The 21,193-nt window shown below is 39.1% G+C and overlaps 1 protein-coding gene across 1 annotated transcript in view; it reads left to right on the top strand.

The window, feature by feature from the left end:
• LOC125074559 overlaps window positions 1–21,193 on the top strand; it is a 56,034-nt gene that overhangs the window by 18,231 nt on the left and 16,610 nt on the right. Inside the window, exons 22-39 of the mRNA XM_047685885.1 lie at window positions 547–707; window positions 1,043–1,199; window positions 2,317–2,482; window positions 3,091–3,263; window positions 3,976–4,126; window positions 4,606–4,755; window positions 5,386–5,556; window positions 5,732–5,851; window positions 6,479–6,674; window positions 7,350–7,539; window positions 7,627–7,737; window positions 8,586–8,751; window positions 9,858–9,990; window positions 10,728–10,929; window positions 12,165–12,311; window positions 13,231–13,271; window positions 13,853–13,926; window positions 20,193–20,368. Of these exons, the coding sequence (XP_047541841.1) occupies window positions 547–707; window positions 1,043–1,199; window positions 2,317–2,482; window positions 3,091–3,263; window positions 3,976–4,126; window positions 4,606–4,755; window positions 5,386–5,556; window positions 5,732–5,851; window positions 6,479–6,674; window positions 7,350–7,539; window positions 7,627–7,737; window positions 8,586–8,751; window positions 9,858–9,990; window positions 10,728–10,929; window positions 12,165–12,311; window positions 13,231–13,271; window positions 13,853–13,926; window positions 20,193–20,368 (2,685 nt within the window). The remainder of the gene's footprint in view (window positions 1–546; window positions 708–1,042; window positions 1,200–2,316; window positions 2,483–3,090; window positions 3,264–3,975; window positions 4,127–4,605; window positions 4,756–5,385; window positions 5,557–5,731; window positions 5,852–6,478; window positions 6,675–7,349; window positions 7,540–7,626; window positions 7,738–8,585; window positions 8,752–9,857; window positions 9,991–10,727; window positions 10,930–12,164; window positions 12,312–13,230; window positions 13,272–13,852; window positions 13,927–20,192; window positions 20,369–21,193) is intronic.

Below are 21,193 nucleotides of genomic sequence, written 5' to 3'. Positions count from 1 at the left end.
AAAACATCGTGAGGAAACCTGCATGTGGCTAATTTCCACGAAATTTTGCCACACGTGTATTCCGCCAACCCGAATTGGAGCAGCGTGGTGGAATATGCTCCAAACCTTCTCCTGAAAGGGAGAGGAGGCCTTTAGCCCAGCAGTGGGAAAATTTACAGGCTGCTAATAATGTAAAAAGTAGATTTTATGAATCTTAAGTGTAATTTTAATGTTATTATACTCCGTGGTAGGGCTTTGCTCGTACCACCCACTGATCAGATATTCTTCTACCAACTATCAGAACTCAGTTTTGAAGGGTGAGTGGGTCAGTGCAACCACAAAGGACGTAACATCTTAGCTCCCGAGGTTGATGGCGCGTTGACGATGCGAGGAATGGTTTTATTTTGGTGATCAGGTGATCATTTACCATAAGCTGGCCTTGACGGTCGCGCGCAGATCGTTCCAACTCAGCCTGAGTTGGAACGATGTGCTCCTCGAGTAACGAATGATTAGAATGGTATTCATTTACGTATAATCTGTAAATCTGTATTTGGTCGGCTCGCAAAGCGTCCGCAGTGCGCTGGCCCCCCACCTGCCCCCCCTGCGCGCCTGCCGCGGGCGCCCCGCGTGCGCGCTGCGCGCCGCGCTCGACGCGCTCGCTCGCGCGCCGCCCGCGCCCGCACCGCCGCCGCGCCCGCTGCTGGACCTCGCGGCCACTCTGGCGGAAGGTCGCGGACTTATTTACCCTTCTTGGATTATACGAAGATATTGATATAGATGTCGATCTCGAGGTCCTTCCAACTTTATTTGTAAAAACTTAAAAGAGTATGAAATTATAGAGAAGGACGGACGCAGTTGTCCATGGGCGGCGGTGGTCACTCTCTATCAGATGAGCCTCCCGCCCGTTTGCCACCTGTAGTATAAATAAAAGATTATTTAAGCTCTCGACCAATGATGTCGCGTCAGTTCAAGGTCAAATGTTGTTTATTTTACTATACTGTCCAAATAGATAAAATTGAACAAAATATAAAAAAAATACGAATATTCTTCTGCCGTCTCGCAGGAGACAACACGAAGGGCTGGTGGGACGACGCGTTCGACATGTGCATGTCTTCGCTAGCGACGCAGGCCGACGTATGCATGTTGCAGTACGTTTACTCGCGGACCTTCCACGGCCGCGGGGAGGGGATCTGCGACCGACTCATGGTACCACTGTTGAGGTATACTATAAAATATCTATACTAATTTTATATATATGCAAAAGTAGATCTCTCTCTCTGTCTGTCTTTTGACCAGCCAACCAGTACTTTTATATAAAAAAAGACTTATTTGGTGGTAGAGCTTTTTGCAATGCCGTCGAGGTCGATACCATCCAGTTATCTGATATTTTCCTAAAAAAAAAAGTAGTAGAAGTATTATCGTGTTAGTTTGAGGGGTGAGTGAGCCAGTGCAACTGCAGGAGACATGACATCCTCTGTCCCTTGCCAACTGCGGTGGCAACAGTTTACCTACAATTCGCTCATATGCCAGTGCGTCTCCTGTATGCGTAATTTATTTATTTATTTTTACTGGATACTGGAAGGCATTCTGTCAAATCGTGGACATATCTACATCGCGATGGCAAGATTCGCTAAGTGTTTCATATGGAACTATGGAATGATTGATTTACAAAAACTCGACCCCATCCATCACAAGCCATCACACGGACATATCAGAGCGGGATCTGCCGCAGCTCACTGATCGCCGAAGACTTGATCGCTCTGTGGCGTGAATCCCACCCGGTTCAGACATCACGGATAATAATCCACCCAGTGACCCGTCTGTAGTTGCAGATGGCGTTGCCACCACTGTAGGGGGCCATTGCCCCGACCCATTTACCCTGGGGCCCATACGGGCCTGCGTGGATATCTCAATGGATTTACAAAAACACGGTTATAAGTGGCGCCTTTGCACGCGTTCCAACAACTGGGCCGTCTCTATTAGTGCTGGGTCATTCCTGATTTTACGTAAAACGAAACGAACCGAATTTTTACATTTAAAAATAAAACCGTTCTTTGAAACGGTTATAAAATAAACCGGTTTGTTATATCATAGGTTCGAGAACTTACTATAATTACGATACTTTAATAAAATAACGTATATTCAACACTGGAGTCATATTATATAATTTTGAAAATAGTCGACTTTATAATTTATTTGGATTAATTCTCCGTCACGCTTCGTGCTTATTTGCATTTAAAAAAAATATCGATAGTCGATAATATCGTTTTGATCGATACTATCGATGTGCGACACTAGTCCAGTGTAGTGGTCCTCATTTTCTTATTACGTACACAGGTATGTAAAGCCGTCTCTCTGCGAGGAGTACGTATCCAGTATCCTCGGTGAGCTGTTATCGTTACTGAAGATGACTCCGCGTGCAATAATCAATCATTACTCGTACGAAAAATGCGTGATGGACTATGTGAGGGCGTTCAAGATCATCCTGGTTGTGTTCGAAAGGGTGAGAAATAAATCTTGTATATTAATTTATTTTTTTAGCATTAGCAGCCTGTAAATTTTCCCACTGCTGGGCTAAAGGCCTCCTCTCCCTTTGAGGTTTGGAGCATATTCCACCACGCTGCTCCAATGCGGGTTGGCGGAATACAATATGATAACGTTCAAAATTATTCAATCATAAAATTCAAAAGAGTCGTTAAAGAGCGTTTGTGTGCTAAAGGATATTACAACACTAATGACTTTTTAGTTGACTGCACACCTTGGGAATGAAATGATCGCCTCCAGCTGTTTCAAATAAATAAAATATAATTATTATTGTACATGAAAAAAAAAAGAAAAAAGATAAATATCCCGCTGAGTTTCTTTCGCCGGTTCTTCTCAAGTCCGAGGTGCTAAGTTCCGAACCGGTGGTAGATTTTAGACAATCAATAAGCGAGTGTAAACACTTCTATATTGAATAAAGATTTTTGCTTTTGACTTTTTTAACCCACTACTAATAACTTGACTTCTTACAGAGATTCGATAGAAAACGCAATTATAATTATTACGACTCTGTGTTTGAAACCCTTTACGTAAATATTAATAATACATTAAACAATTACCCGATTTCAGGTGCCTAAAGAGAACATAGAGTCTCCGAGGTCAATGCTGTACAGTAAGATGAGCGAGGCCGTGCGCGGCACTCCCTTCTACTTGATCAGTACCGTCTGCAAGCTGTGCTTCACCCTCCGGACCAAGGTTTCGTGTCCAGAGGGCGCTGATGAGGCCATGGAGAAGAGTTGCAGGTATTTATTCTGGAAGATATTTTTATATATCGCTCGTTTATTTTGGTTATTTTCATAGTATGCTGTCATATGGCGTATCACTTTGCGTTAACTCTACCGATATTTAATCTGTTCCCGATTTACGAAAGAGAGCTCTCCGGCCTGTTTACGTTGGTTTTACGTGGTTTCTTTAACAAAGTCGGACGAACAGTAACAACGATATTATGGATATTCACTGATAGAATCATTGGTAATCATTGTATGTACACGAGACGCAAGGATAAGCTTATAACGCCAAGTTTCCGACTCCGCAAAGTCGATAAATCCTTCCTTGGGGCGAGGTATATATTTCTATAATTAATCTACGCCGATATTTTTAACTTTGCCGTTTCATAAATTCATATAATTTGTTAAAATATATAATAAAAAACTTATTATTCAACACAAGATTATATAGATGACAAAAAAGCGTGGAGTTAATATTTATTGACTTCCAGGCAGTTTGTTGGTTGGTCATAAGCATCGGCAGGCAATAATGCCTGCCTACCGATGCTTATGCGTAAGAGAAAGGGAAGTCCGACAGACTGGCGCCGTAACGCGTTACGTAACGAAGCGGTTTACACTCCCATAATAATTTATCACTTCAATAACCGTATAAGACAATTCGATTGTCATATTCCAGCAGCCATATTTTAAAATATGGCTAAATAATTTGTACCTTTTGTCACCACAGGTCGTTTCAATGTGCGAATTACAATTGCTTGGTGACAGCGATCATCCTCAGAGACCCGAAGCCACAGATATACGCGACCGTGTTCGACGAGAACGTCTGGTCGAAGCTCATTGGTAACGAGGACATCGATCTGCCAATCAGGGAACAGTGGGTGAGTTGTTTTATTTTTTCATAGCACAAGTCTGCCAAATGCAAAGTTTTGATAGACCGTTACTGCTGGGCTAAGGCCTTCTCTCCCTTTAAGGAGATGATTTGGAGCTTATTCCAGCAACGCGGGTTGGTGGCAGAACTTCATTGAAATTAGACACATGTAGGTTTCTCGATCACGAGACAAATCGTAACCACAAATTAACTACATGAAATTGGGTTGTGCTTGCATGCATTTCAATCGGTAATTATCGGTTAAGTTCTGAGCGTTGGGCCATTTCAGCTTGTGCTTAAGTAATTCGAGTTTTAAAAGGTCAGATTTGAAATCGCATGTCTGTCACATGCATAATACAAGTTCTATAAATGCTACAAAAAGCGTGTTAGAGCATAGCACGTATCTCGATTTTACATGTCGATTGACGAGAAACATTTGATCAGTCGTGTACAGGCTGAATCTCTCATCATTGAACAATTTGTTTACAGAGACAGCGCGTTACCCGCCAGGCCGTGCCTGCTTCGCTCAGTGAGCTGCGCACGCGCACCCTCAGTGACGTGCGCACACGCACGCGCATGTTCACGCGCACGCTGTCTGAGAACCCGCTCGCGTACGACTTGCTGGAGGAACATGATGAGGTAAACAATTTATTTTATAAGAGTTTAAAACGCAAAGCACGAAACAAACATTTTAATTTGTGAAATACTACGTGTGTATTAAGGCGACTCGGAGAAACCGTGTGTGAACACGTGAACGTTTTCATCACATCTATATAAATGTGCTACGCACGATATATGGTGTTCCGAACAGTAACTCTGCTCGCTTGAACTGAACTGCACACTGTTCACCTGACATTAGTTTGACGTTGACATTCATTCCGTGTGGACGCATACGGAGCGTCGCTTATAATCCGAAAATTCGAATCAAAGTATGAACCTGGACTTAAACATTTGTTATTCAAGTGATTTAATACCTAGCTAATAATATTGTAATATCACAATAGAAAAAAATAAAGAAAGGCGTAAGTGCAATAAAATTCCTAGCGATTACGACGTTTTGGTCGCGAGCAAACTATTCTCTCAAAGCGATTTATCGCTGTTCGTTTTAATGGTTTGATTAGATGACGTAACGAAAATTTATCGCTTCAGCGAACTTTAGTTCTCTTACCGGTATGAAAAAAGAGTTTATATGAACTTTCTTGTCTAGTGTCGAATGTATGACTATGATTTAAGGCGATAATCGTGATAGATGAGTCTTTATCCTTCCAGATGGGTCCCCAAGAGTTAGAGGTGTCGGACAACCCCCTCAACCGCCACCCATGTTCCGCAACGCTCAGCTCGTTGCTCGCGGCCGTCGGGAGCCGGGGGATCGATGTGTGGGGGGGACTGGAGCGAGCACTGACCGAGGGCCCCACTCGGGTCGCTTGGCTCCTGGCGCAGGTAATACATGTAACTGTTTTTTTTAATCCAATCTCAAAAATTTCCGTATTCGTTTTCTGTGCCCCCGCTGGGCTAAGACCTGTACTCCGTTAGAGAAGGTTAACTTCAATCGGCCTGAAACTAAAACTATTGATATTGTCAGGCAGGGTAGTCAGTTGGACGTTACCGTTTCCAGGCGGTGGTCAACAGCAGGGAGCGGCTGCAGGCGCGCGCGCACGTGCTGCAGCGCGGCCTGCTCGCACTCGCCGCCCGCTCCGCGCACACCCGCCTCCTCAACGCCCTGCACGTCGACATTGTGAGCACTCAAATAACCCTATAATCTCAGCAGTGGAAGAACTGCTTCATACTATTTATTGCTATGGGGGGTCAGAGGAATGTTTCAGATGGTAACTTTACCGTAACACTATCGATCTTGGAGCTCGAGACTCACTTGGGGATGTTATTGTTGACGACCGCTTGACGACCTTCGTGGTCGAGTAGAGTGTACACCGGTTTTCATGGGTACGCCACTCCGAGGTTCGATTCTCGGCCGACTCGATATAGAAAAAGTTCATTAGTTTTCCATGTTGTCTTGGGTCCGGGTGTTTTGTGGTAACGTCGTTACTTCTGATTTTCCATAACACAAGTGCTTTAGCTACTTACATTGGGATCAGAGTAATGTATGTGATGTTGTCTAATATTTATTATTATTATTAATAGTAGTGGGTAAGCTGACAGTTGCTCCACATTATGTTTACAACATTATTATGTGTGGTCATAATAATATAGATCTTTTTGAAGTTTCTGACTTCTCGTCCTTTTTGGCGAACTGTATTCGTTTCAAAAATAATAAGAGTTATTTTTAACTTGGCCATTATTTTTTATAAATAAGGCGGGTAACCACTGCTGATAGTTAAACTCAAAGCATAATTAATAATTTCAGCTGGACACGTTAATATTATGGCGTGTAAATGCAAGCGAACACGCCGACTTGACCATTGAGTGCATTATAAACACGGCCATAAACAACAGACACAGACCCAACGTGTTTTGGATGTTGGTCGACAAGTTGGTCAAACTGTTTGACATTTGGAAAGATGCTCGACCAAATTGGACGTCGTTCGAAAAGTATTTCATTGGTACGTTATTTATTTTAGTGTTATTTATTATAATGTTGTTTCTGCTTCGACTTTTGTTCCGTTTATATCAAGAGCGGTTTCTTGGTGCTCCCCGACGAAGGTAAGGGTTTATAATTTAAGAATATGTTGCTGCATTAAACGTTCAAGGTTAATTCCTCGTTCCGACTGAGAGTTCTCTTGGCATACGTTGCGAGGACAAATAAATATATGTACAAAATATTTGGATGATTTTTTTTGCAAACGGTCCTAAAGGAGCGTCTGACACTTCCTATAGAGACTCTATCTAATGCCGGCGCAGTTGTAAAAAAATATTTACCCACTAAAAATCCAGCGGTACCGATTCTATCTCTTGGGGTGCATCATTGGCTCGGACTTAAGATGAGCCTCTGGTAACCATTTTCACATTTATAGTTACGGTTAACTGATGGTAAGTGGCCACCATCGCCTATAGCCAGTGGAACTATGATAAATATTAAAAATTCCTCTTATCGCCACTGCATTTAGCGCGCGCTTGTATCACTTCAAGCCAGAATACAACAATACCAAGCCTTCAAGCCAGAATACAACAATACCAAGCATTGTTGTTTGGCAGAATATGTGATGAGTGCGTTTACCTTTACTTACCAAAAAATGGTAATAATCATTTTTGCTAATACAAATTTTTTATTGTTTTAGATCCAAAAGCAGACATGGTGAAACATTGCCTACAGATACTGAAACGTATTACAAAGTGTGGCGTCCTGATACCCCAGTTAATACCAGCTCTGATGGCGGCGATGGAATCGAAGAGGTGTACGATTGAGACCTTCGAACTCCTCGGCCTGGCTCTAGCCATCGACGATAAGAGAGACCTCTACATTAAACGGTACGACAACGACGGTGAAGGTAGACAGTGTATTAAAGATGACTGAGTTAGATTAATATATTAAAAAAAAAAAAACACTTTTTTAAGGTATATGAAAATTTTGGAGAAATTGCGTAAAAGCGATGTAGCTGAATACATAAAGTGTCTGTATTACGTTCAGAAGGGATGTCCTGATTGCTGTGACGAAAGCAACTTCCGGTGAGTTCTTCTTCTAATTTTCAATCGAAATATTTCTATTAGCGGGTTGTCTGGGCGGATATTATCCACTCGTTCATATATAATAGTCATTACACTGTATCCGGCTCGAAGGATCAATTTATTTTAACCTAAACAAGGTCAAAGTCAAAGTCAAAAGTCTTTATTAAATATAGAAGTGTTTACACTTGCTTATTGATACTCAAAAATCTACCACCGGTTCGGAATTTAACTCCTCGGACCTGAGAAGAACCGGCGAAAGAAACTCAGCGGGATATTTTTTTTTAACCATTTTCCATGTACAATAATAATTATATGTTAGTTATTTGAAACAGCCTGGAGGCGATCATTTCATTCCCAAGGTGTGCAGAAACGAAATGTAGATTTAAATATTTAAAGTGTTTAGAAAATATTGTACAGAGGAATTCGTTCGCAGAAAGTTTTATATAATACACAAAAAACACACTCTGTACGTGACGTCAAGTCAAAGTGTTCTTCATTCGAGATTGTTCAAAAGAGCACAAATAATTTACCGGGATTAACTGGCGAGAAGCTCAGTAGTTACTCTGTCTATCTGTCCGTCCGTCACCGGGCTGTATCTCATGAACCTTGGTAGTAAGACAGGTGAAATTTTCACCGATTATGATGATGATTCGTATAATAAAAAAAACAATAAAATAAATATTCAAGAGGCTCCCATATACTAGACGTGATTTTTGCCATTTCTATATATAATATACGGATCCCTTCGAGCTCGAGTTCGACTCGCACTTGGCCAGTTTTTTGTGCTCTCATACAAAATATATCTGGTAATCGAAAACGTGGTTAAGTTTATTTGTTTTCTATTTCAGATCGATAACAGATTTAACGCCAAAAATCTTAGGTCGCGAGAAGTCGAAATGTTTCGAGGTGTTATCAACGTACGTGCTGACGGTCAGACGGACGGAACACGTGGCGTCGATGTTCGAGACGGTGGGGCTGGGGGAGAATCTTAACACGATCGAGGGATTGAAATTGGTAAGTAATAATATGCTTTCTTTAATTATGACTAACGAGCACTTTGGGGCAAGGTATCCGTTTCCATAATAAAATTCCGCAGATATTTTTAACTTTGCCGTTTTATAGATTCAAGTCAATTGTAAAAAATACATTGGTAAAGAAGTGTATTTAACTAACAACGACGACTTACTTGGAGTAAGTACAGAGTTTCTTGCCGGTTCTTCTCGGTAGAATCTCCATCCGAACCGGCGGTAGCTTCAGTTAATATAGTTTGTTAAATGACGATTCAAAAGTGCTCGTAAAAGCCTACTCGAATAAAGTATATTTTGATTTTGACGATACGAAGGAATATTTATTTATAGTAAACACACACGCCAGGGTCTCGTAGTGTGTGTACCCTGCGTATACATCAAACTCAAACTCAAATTCCTTTATTCAATATAGAAGCATTACACTTTCTTATTGATGGTCAAATTAAACACTACCACCGGTTCGGAAAAAGGAACACCCTGACCTAAGAATTAGGAATTAGTCATATTAATTATATACATAATTGTCTATGAATAGAAACAGCCAGGACGCGATGGTTTCATTCCCAAATCCCATCCATCCCATCAATCAGCACTCTCTGGTTTATGTCAAAGTAATGCCATCCTCCTGACCGGCGGCCACGGCGGCCGATCACAGAGGATAACATTCGACGAGGCGTTATAAAGTATAGTGCACGGGTGTGTCCGCAAGCACAGGTCATCGCTCTCTGTTCCGTCACCCACCTAATCCGACGTGACAGCAAATTCGGTGAAAACAGAACGAGTCCGGCTTAAGGGATTGAAATTTGTACATTTTTAAATCGCAGACTCTGGGCTGACTGAGAATTTTTCGACAGAAGACCTTGACAGACATTTTCAAAGGCCCTACCTAGTGTTTAAGGATTGCTGGTATCCCAGTATACTAGGGCACGCTAGATGTCCTGGGCAACAGGAAAGAGGGAAACGCGTAATGCGTTTTTCTAGTGATAGCAAAAAAGGTTCCAAAAACGTTGGAACCGTCATTTTACAAGATTGTATTAAAGTTTAAAGTGACCTCAATATGACTCTGTTGAACATATGATGCTTTGATGCCAGGTGAGGAATGGTCTTCACCTCATGGACGAGCACCGCAGGCGATACTACGTGCTGCAAGTGGCCGACGCGAGTCGTCACTTGACTGCGAAGCTCCGTCGGGTCGCCTTTGAGGTTCTCGTGAAAGCTTTGGAACGTAAGTTAAACTTACCAAGTTAGTATTCGTAGTGGGTCGCCCGTGAACTATGGCGCTCGTCCAAGTTTGAACCCGCGATCATTACTAACCACATGGTCACCTCGGCTCTGAAACGTCTCTTGAACAATGTACAATCTATACATTAGCAGCCAGTAAATTTTCCACTGCTGGGCTAAGGCCTCCTCTCCCTTTGAGGAGAAGGTTTTCGAGCAAATTCCACCACGCTGCTCCAATGCGGGTTGGTGGCACACAAGTGGCAGAATTTCGTTGGAATTAGGCACATGCAGGTTTCCCCACGACGTTTTCCTTCACCGCCAAGCACGAGGTAAATTATAAACACAAATTAAGCACGTGAAAATTCAGTGTTGTCTGTGTGTCTGTGGGCCATCTCGGCTCTCATATAATCTTTACGATTAATATCATCAATGAGGTCAAATACGATACATCTGCTGTTGGGTATTCCGCTGATTGTAAATGATACTGCAGAACTCAGGTTACCATGATACTGTAATGTCATTGAAGTCACAGGATACATCATTTTAAACGATCAGATCGATAGTTTCTATAACAACTAGAAATAGAAGAGAACTAATAAAAGTTCAAGAGATCTTCTGTAGACACGGCTAAGAATATCTCAAACCGGCTAATCCGTTTAGAAGGTACGATGTCACAGATAGACAAACACATTACTTGCTTTTGGATCGCGCTTAATGATAAAGTTTGATCGTCAATTTCAGTACTGCTGTCGCCCGACACATCGGAACCGCCGTCGAAGAGGTCCGCTCGGGCATCGAACTCGCTGATATTGAGCGAAAAGGACGGCTACACTCGGGGTCTGTTGGAGGGTCTAGCGCGAGGAGTGATGGAGGGGAACGAGGAAATAAGGAGGAGCGTCAGAGAGGGAGTCGGGGGTCTACTTGATAAAGATTTGGCTGTTAGGTGAGTTCGCAATGTCAATACAACCTTCCCGGGGCACCGTTTCTATAATAAGATTCCACAGCTGTTTTTGACATATCGCTCAATACAAGATTATGTTGGAGATAAAAAAGCGTGGACTTAGTATTTAATTTCTGGGCAGGATGTGTTAATATCTAATTGTACTCTACTGACTGACCGTGTAGGTGACCGCACGCTTATGTCATGATCATAAGTCAGATATCTAAGTATTCTTATATATTCCTTACATAAAGCTTAACAAATAAATGAATTCACGAGCATAGTCGCGCGGTACTCGTAGCGTGCTAAGCGAGCGGCGCCTCGGGTGCGTACGCGTCGGCGCGCGAACTTATGCCAATACTTTCGTTTCACTTAGTTGACCGACGGTCCTGAACTCTGTTATTGAAATGGTACGAAAGAGTATCTACCGAGTCTCTCGCTGGTTCCTCTCGGTAGGATCTACTTCCCGACCGAACCGGAGGTAGCTTTACGCTTACTCGTGACATGACGATTCAAAAGTGCTTCTATGTTACTTGAATGGAGAATATTTTGAGTATGATTCTGTTTCAATAACTACACCAATGAATTAGTTGAAGGTTTGTAATGTTTAACGACACGTGCTACTAAACGAATGTACATAAAGTTTATACCAGAATAAATAAACTTATATTTTACTTGGTGGTACGGCTTTGTGCGAGCCCCTCTGGGTAGGTTCATCGTTCATCAGATATTCTATCGCCAAACAGCAGTACTCAGTATCGTCGTGTTCCGGATTGAAGGGTGAGTGAGCCAGTGTAACTACAGGCACAAGGGACATAACATCTGATTCCCAAGGTTGGTGGCGCATTGATGATGTGAGGAATTATATTTCTTACAGCGCCACTGTCTATGGGCGGCGGTGACCACTTACCGTCAGATGGCCCATGTGCTCGTCATATTATTTTAAAATATTGTGGCAAACGTGAATTTCATTATCTTTGCACTATTGTGTAGGTTCACCAGTGTCAGATCTTCGACAATCGCTTGGCAATTGGCACCAACGTTGGTAATGTAAGAAATATTGACTATCCTCACGTCGCCAATGCGCCACCAACATTGGGAACTGAGATTTTATATTGCTGTTATGTCTTGAAATCCGGAAACAGTTATTACGTATTTCAGTTTGGTATAGGATACGAGTGACGTGAATGATAATACATCTTGGACAAAAGTCTATTACCAACTGTGTTTATTTCTAGGTTCTGCGAGAGTTTTTACCTGGCCGTGTCGCTGGCGCGGACGGATGTCGACGCCAATCCAGCGGCCATCTTGGACATGTTCTTCCAAATACTGAGGGACGATAAGTTGAAAAATATAAAGCTGAGGGATGAACCGATTCAAACTGGGTGAGTTGTGAGGTGCATTGTGACTTTAGGATGAGTTTTTGAAAAAGATGAGATAGTTTAAACTGTGCAATATTCTCCTTCTTGTGCTCACGGTATGTATTCATTAGTTATGACTCTGATATAAACTCTAAATAAGAAAGATATTAAACTACAAACTACAATAAAAATAATCATTATATAACACCAACTTCCGACCCCCGTTTTACCCCCTATGGTGGTGGTGGTAGTTTCGTAAAATCCGGATTCTGTGCGGATGTCTACACCCTATAAGGAACCTACCTGCCAAATTTCAAGTTTGTAGGTGTTGTAGTTTCTGAGATTTTGTGATTGGTCGCTCTTACAATAAGACCGGCCATTCAGGGGACAGATTGTAATCTAACAGTTTGACTTCGATAGATTACAATATAGCGAAAAATAATGCGTTAAATTGCAATCATATTTCACGGTTCACAATATTTCGAGAGCTTACAATCTGACGAGATAGATTGTAATCTAACGATGTTTGTAATGTTACGGTGACATATATATACCCAATTCTAACCATAACAGGAGAAAAGCCAAATAAACAACATTTGACAGCAAATTGTCGCGACATCATTGGTCGAGAGCTTGATTAGTCTATGATATTCACTGTGGATTCGCGAAAAAATGGCGTTTTGTATCGACGAAACTGTTATCGGAATTTTAGAAGTAAAATCAAAGTGGATATAAGTAGTTAAGTGAAATAGTGTTGTACTATAAATAGAGGTATATTAATCATAAACTCTCAGTAGTGCACAATATAGCCGAGTTATTAGCAAATCGCATGAAATACGTGATTTACGTATTTAATGAGATAAGTTCTATCCTTTTTCCTACTTCCATTGGAATCAACTATATAGACACTGTTTGATAACTGATAGATTTATTTTATTTTCAGAGCTACGACGATACCGGCGTCGAACATATCCAAGGGAGGAGGTAGGGCTTGTGCATCAACTGTGGTAATCGTGACGTAACTAGTGACGTCATGACATGTTTTGGCAGGCCTCAGACGTCTCTGGCGTCTAACCATCATCTAATACTTTATTTTGGACAACTTTATTTGGTTGACAGCCGTCATTGAAAAATAAAGAATTGATCAAAAAATATGAAAACATAGTAAACGATTTTAAAAGAGTGAAATATCATTCGAGTTCGCTACGATGTCTCATCCATCTAATTACGAATCTCACAACGAGATCCTCATTTACCTCCGTTAAATATATAGTCTAAGATATGTCAGTAATTTTTTAAAATTAACATGGTTATTTTTATTACTATATAACAGTATTTAAAACGGGATATTTACCATGTTTTTTATTTTTATTTGGTGGAGCTCGATATTTCGACATTATCTACGAATCTACGAAGAGTCTCGTGAACAACATGGTAAATATCCCGTTTTAAATAATGTTAAGTAATGTCAGTAAATGTTTTCGGACGTCATTGGGTATTCTCGATGAGACGACGCTTCTACAACGGACATTATTGATTCTACTGTACAATAATTTTCATTTCAGAAAATACGTCCGAAGGGGTCAACGTGCAGATGTCTCTGGATGATATCTTAGATTCGCTGTTAAAGTTTTCACAGGTAATAAACTCCACCTCCTCGGTATAGTGCCTGGCGTTTGAGAGGCCCTCGAGCATTTGAACACAATGCCAAAGAGCGGCCAGCCATTAGACCATAGACACAATCAGTGATCGTCGCATAAATAACTTTTTTATATATTATAAATGGGAAAGTAGTTCTGTTACGCTTTCACAATCAAACTGATGGACCGAATTTGATGAAACTTTGTATGAAGTATGTTTGAAAGCCAATAAACGACATAGGTTACTGTGGTATACCTGAAGCCTGATGATGTCTATTAAATTATCAAGAGCCCAGATGGCCCAGTGGTTAGAACGCGTACATCTCAACCGATGATTTCGGGTTCAAACCCAGGCAAGCTCCACTTAATTTTCATGTGCTTAATTTGTGTTTATAATTCATCTCGTGCTCGGTGAAGGAAAACGTCGTGATGTCGATGTGTATTCCACTAACCCACATTGGTGCAGCGTGGTGGAATCTGCTCCAAACCTTCTCCTCAAAGGGAAAGGAGGCTTTAGCCCGGCAGTGGAAAATTTACAGGCTGTTAATGTTAAATAATCGTTTGTACTATTAACCAAACCCAAATTGTGTCTAGGAAGCTGAAATTTTAAGCAATGGGTTTCTGTATAATGTACACGCTAAGAAAGGATTTTGCGATATTTCTACTTTATGGGTGTAAGGGAGATCTTTGTATATAAAAAAGCGTGGAGCTAGTACTAGTCGACTTTCAAACAGGATATATAATATATGTCGGAGGAGCAGGATGCCGAACAGTTGGGTTCGGGGATTGATCCGACATTTGGAAGACTATGTGGGCGTGAAATGGAGATATTCCCAAAATAAAACGTATTTAATATCGTCTAATCACTATATTAATGATTCAATAATCGTACAAACTCAAAACTCAAATTCCTTTATTCAATATAGAAGTATTACACTTTCTTATTGATTGTCAAGTTAAACACTACCATGTTACCAGTTAAACACTATGGGTTTGCAAGCAACCATCGCATTCGAGTCGCCTGTCAAAACATAACGACTCGCGTTGCCATGACACTTACAACTCCATTCGGAGTGACCCGCTCTTAAAAGTAAAAGTAAATCAGCCATCAAACACTATTGCCAACTGCTCGATTCATTAATTATCCAAATCAACAACCAAAGTAACCGCGTCCCGTTATATATACTTATTTATTTATTTATTTATTTATTAATTTTCGAAACACCATCGGCATATTCACAAAATATTTAAGAAAAAGTAAGAAATACATTCATGTACGGTGTGATACACCACTACAGGCGTTTACATTTTACACATCAAATAACAAAGTAATAACAAAACATTACACTCTTACATTAATAAATCTTTAAAATAACAACAAAAATATGAAAGATATGAAGTAACAAAAAGGAAACCGATACAATAATAAATTACTTCAAATTAAATAAAAGCAAAAACTAAAAAAATACAAAATCTTGACACAAATTGAGCAAACAGTCTAATTTTTTCTTAAAACTATTGCTGTTATGGCTAAATATATCAATCTCATGAGAAGTGATATTATTGTAACGACTCATATATCGGATAATAGGCGAAAACTTTCCTACATTTGTACGGAATCTAGGAATAGCGAAGGTGTTTTGTATTGGGTGACGCGGAATCGTTCTTGGGACATTTATATAGATTTGTGAAAGTAATTTTTGCGAGTCTATTGAACCATGGATTAATTTATGCAGAAACATTAAGTCATGATTGCACCTACGTTTCTCCAATGTGGCAAGTTTGAAGTGTTTCAGTCGTGTATTATAGTCTGCGCGATATGGACAGCTTCTATCTTTATATGCCAAAAACTTTGTAAATCCTTTTTGAATTCTTTCAAGGCGATTAATGTGAATTTTATAAGTTGGATTCCATGCAGGTGAAGCATATTCAATAATACTACGGCTTAGTGAAAAATATAAAGTTAGAATGGCATTTACGTTTTTAAAATCATGACATGTTCTTTTAATAAATCCTATCATTTTCAAGCATTTTTTTACGATTGTATCTATGTGATCTTTTAATTGAATTCTTTTATCTATAATTACACCTAAATCTCGTAACTTTTCAACTTCGGATATTAATTGATTATCTATGTAGTAAGTTGATGGTATGAAGTTTTTCTTTTTTTTACTAAATTTGATATGCTGACATTTATTAATATTTAGTACCATTTTATTATGAATACACCAAGTTTGCACAGCACTCAAATCTTGCTGCAGTAGTACTGTATCATTAACAGTTTCAATAGGCCTATACAGCTTTAGATCATCAGCAAATATTAAACACTCACTGTGATTTATGTAGTCCGTAATGTCATTTATAAAAAACAGAAATAGTATAGGACCAAGATGGGAACCTTGCGGAACGCCCGAATATGCAGTATAAGTCTGTGAATTATAACCTTTGACTACTACTTGTTGCAGTCTGTCTTTTAAGTAAGATTCTAACCATCGCAGTAGCTCCCCGTGTATTCCATAATATTTTAGCTTGCGTAACAAAATTAAGTGATCAACTTTGTCAAAAGCGTTAGTAAAGTCTGTGTAGATGGAGTCTACCTGAATACCGCTATCAACGCAATTGGAGATATCTGTAACATAACTTACAAGATTGCTAATAGTAGACTTATTTTTACAGAAACCGTGTTGTTTTGTTGAGATAACTTTTGAGCTATATTTTGATAATGATTGACAAATAATGAATTCAAATACTTTAGCAAAATGATTTAGTATGGATATCGGTCTGTAATTATCGACTAAGTCTTTATCACCTTTTTTATAAATAGGAATAACATTAGCTATTTTCCATACTGACGGAAATACCCCGGTCTTAAACGAAGTTTCAAAAATTAATTTTAGTGGCAAAGTTAGATTGTTGTGAGTTTTTTTAATGAATATGGAAGGTATTCCATCAGGGCCAGCTCCTTTACAAGGATCAATTGATTTTAAAATTTTATGAATGGAACGTTCACTAAAGTATACAGAGCTTAGAGAAAATTGGGGATATGTATTATGTGAAGAAAATATGTTGGTATTTTTGATAGTCTTATCTTGAGTAAAAATTGATTCAAATTTTAATTTAAAAAGATTGCATATTTCTTCGCTAGTTTTAGCAATATTTTGCAATCAGACTTCCTCATTTCTTTTGGAATATTAGAAGAGCTCCCACGAGTAGTTTTAATAAAAGACCAACATTTTTTCGGATTTTTAGTAACGGTTCCCTCAACACCTTCCCTATAACTAGTATAACAACTACTTGATACTCTTGTAATACGGGAATTTAACATTTGGAGTTGTAAAGCGTCTCTAGGATTACCATACTTTTTATATTTTAATCTAGTTTTCTCTTTTTCGGCTATAATCTTCAATAAAGCTAAGGAGTACCAAGCAGGATATTTTCGATTTTTAAGTTTAGTTTTAGGTACATTATTATTGATAATTAATTTTAATACATTGTAAAAAATAGACACCATATCATCCACATTGTCGGCAGCTGATCGAAATTCCGATTCCCAATTAATAGCTTTGAGTTTCGCATTTACAAGCTCATAGTTAGCTTTTTTAAAATTATGAGTAGCAAAAGGTTTTTCAGTTAACATACAAGGTTCGAAAAATTTTAAATTAATTTCCAAAGGTGGATGGTGCGGGTCAACCCTTGTTAGTATGTGTGGGCTATTATTAACCGTAATACCTGGAAAATTTCCGAAAACTAAGTCTAGAGTTCTGTTATTGCTATTTTTAACATTATTGTATTGTAAAAAATTATTTAATGCCATGAAATCTTCTAAAATATATCCTAAATTTTTGGTATTATTGTCAGGTAAATAATCTCGTCTAGGACCAGGTTTCCAGTCTATGAAACCCAAATTAAAATCACCGATAATTATAGTGTCACATAAGTTGCTATCCATAACACCATTTATGTTATTGAAGATATTATCCAGTACGTTAGACGCTACTGGTGGAGATAAGTACACTACACAAAACAAAATATTTTTGGTTATACCACTTTCACTTAAACGAACAGAAATCCATAAATCTTCATTGTCACTCTCAAGATGTTTTACTCGTTTGGAGTGCAGACTATTGGATACTGCAAATAAGACGCCGCCACCCTTTCTTTCTTTTAATGAAGTCGTGCATCGATCTCTCCTGTATATCGTATAATTATTATTCAATATTTCATTGTCATCTATTGAGTCATCCAGCCAAGTTTCAGTTGCAGCTATAATATCGTGATTGTTATTCAAAGATGCAAGTCTTAATTCCTGTAATTTGGTTTTTAAACCGCGGACATTTTGATAGTATACATTGAATTTACATATAATGATATACGGACTTATATCCCATATTGGAAAATTTAAATTTTTCCTAATGCTTCAATGTGATGTATCTGTTTGGCTGGAGATGTATCATTTTTACGAATAAATATGCGTCCGTTTCTAATCCACACGTATGCAATGCCCTTTTCACGAGCTGTTTGTCTTGTTCGGGCGTATAAATATTTACTGTGAGGAGATAGATGTTCAGAAACGTAGATAGGTGTTTTCTTTGTGCCGAAACCAAGATGACCGCTATGTAATTTATTTTCCTTGTTTAATTTATTAAACTTAGAAACAGCGGCTAGTACCTCGTCTCTGGCTCTGGTGGAAGTAAGCTTTACGATTATGGACCGAGGCTTGTTACTTGTTTCATCCATTTTTTTCACTCTTACACAGTGTACTAAATCCGTGTCTTTTAAAGGAGCGGAGACGGTAGAAGCTAGCTGCTTTACTATTGAAACTAAATTTTCAGTTTTATTTTCGGGAACACCGTTGACTTCAATGTTATTTTCTCGGGAATGTTGTTCCAATAATGTAACCCGATTAGATAGGTCGAAAATAGTATCGGATAGTCTCTTGTTATCCTGAGACAATTCTATCACCCTACTCTCACATGTTTTCAGATCTACCTTAACTTTATCATAGTCTGCGCTAATGAATTCAATCGTAGATTTTAATTCTTTTAATGTAATTAGCTCGTTTTTTATTAAATCGAACTCTTTTGAAAAGTAAATGGATACAGCATTTTGAACAGCTTCGGCAACTGCACTTTGAATTTCTTTTCTAAGTAAAGGCATTAATTTGTCGGTCGAGGAAGGTGAAAGCATTAAACTTAGATCCTCTGTTGCAATTTCCGAGTTGATAGATTTCGAGTTTATTTTTCGCGTAGTTATATTATTACATACGTTGTCTTCATATGAAGATTGAGATGATTTTATAGGGGTTATGTTATCCGCTCTCGGTGGTTTATTCCCACATTTTTGACACTTCCATTGTTTCTTTTTGTCAGACTCCATATGCGTAAAAGATTTCTCAGACATTTTTGAACATGTAATATCAAAAATTTGAGAACATAATATGCAGCGTAAAACTCTACCATCTTTAATGCTTTTCTGACAACCTGTACAAGTTTTAGTAGAAGATGCCATTTCACGATGTTTTAATGTGGTCAAAAAGTTATTTTGTATAATATAACTAAGTACTATAAAATTAAATAATTTCTTGTAATCCAATTAGAATAACATAAACCAAGCTGTGCAATACAAACGTACAACAAAAAGCGTACAGCGCTTTTGCATTACAGCCAATTGTTAGACTGACACAATATCCAACAGTGCAGCGCTTCAAAGTTGTAAGACACGGTTCGGCTTAGGAATGTTAGTTTTATAATACATCAAGCGTTGACAGTACTTGCATTCATAGCTTTAGTGTTAGATCCAATAACGGGGTAGTGCTGAAGCGCCACAATTACGCAGCGCGCTTCGATGCGTTGTTTATTGCGTAGGTCAGAAATTTGTCAGTTAATGGTTTAATTATAATTTGTTTACCTTGATTTCTTAAGAAGGACTTGTAGTTTTGTAGGATATTTTACATAATTAGGATGCACTTTCTTCGGGAAAAAAACTGATGTAACAATTAAAACTTTTAGTTAACTTTATACCACTTAATATCAATAAAACTACGGAGCGTAATGTAATGTGCACGGGCGTCGCGTCGAGAATACTTATATTCAACTAAAATATCTAATGTTGAAAAACAGTAACTGCTGAGTTTCTTGACAGTTCTTCTCGGTAGCTGTTGAATGACTATTAAAAAGTTCTTATAAACTGCCTACTCGGATATAGTATATCTTGATTTGATATAACAACCAGTCTGTCAGTAACATAAACATACAAATTGTTACAGAGGAATATCAACGCTGCAACATCGCTCATCGTCCAGCTGATAAAAGCGAACCAGACGAAGCGTCCAGGGTTCGATTTCGCGGCGACGCTGGGCGCCGGCGCGGTGCCGTGGCTGGGGGGCGCCGCTCCCTGGGGGGCGGCCGTGGCGCGCGCGGGGCGCCTCTGGGGCTGCGACGGGTACTGCGCATTACTCGTACAGTTGTAGTTTATTGCTTAAAGTTACCTGGAATCTCGTTGTGAAAGCAAAAGAAGTGTTGATCCTTTGTAGCCGGATAACAAACGTCACTATATATATGTATGTCGCATCCTCCGCACGTTCGGACTCAGATCGCTCTTCCTCCATTAATCGGTGCTCAAATCAAACCGTTAACGGACTCGATATCTTATTTTACGGAATAAAATCGATAATAACAAATGAATAAATGTCAGCTTCATCGATCAATCGATTTCGTCCAATTGTCAACTTGACATATCGATATCGAGAATTTATTAACTAGCAACACCGAAGCATAGTTCTTGATCGTATTGGCAAATGGCGTTGTTCGTTCCTCGATATATATATTTACGTCGGTTTGTTAAAATATCATTAATAAATAAGGCATATTACTTCAACACGAGATTATGTAGATGATAAAAAAGGGTGGAACTGATACTTGTTGACTTTTAAGCACTATACACGAAGAAGACGAGGCATATTATACATATATAAAATTTAACTAACATAATGTATTTTTAATGCTGGATTAACTCTTGTCGGTTCTCGGTAGATTCTACATTCCAAACTGATGTTGGTTTAAATTTTAACATACTCGTACTTCTCTCAAGTGGGCTCTTACGAGCACTTTTGAATCGTCATTTAACAAACTATATCACAAGAGAAGCTACCACCGGTTTGAAATGTAGATTCTACCGAGAAGGATCTGTAAGAAGATTCTTAGTAGTTAATTTTTTTCCAACATTTAAAATACAAAGCTATGGTATGGTGGTGACCGTTTTCCGTGT

Source organism: Vanessa atalanta, chromosome 28, assembly GCF_905147765.1.
Source record: "Vanessa atalanta chromosome 28, ilVanAtal1.2, whole genome shotgun sequence".
NCBI lineage: Eukaryota > Metazoa > Arthropoda > Insecta > Lepidoptera > Nymphalidae > Vanessa > Vanessa atalanta.
The sequence above is the reverse complement of the archived record's forward strand: the minus strand, read 5'-3'. Positions and strand labels throughout refer to the sequence as shown.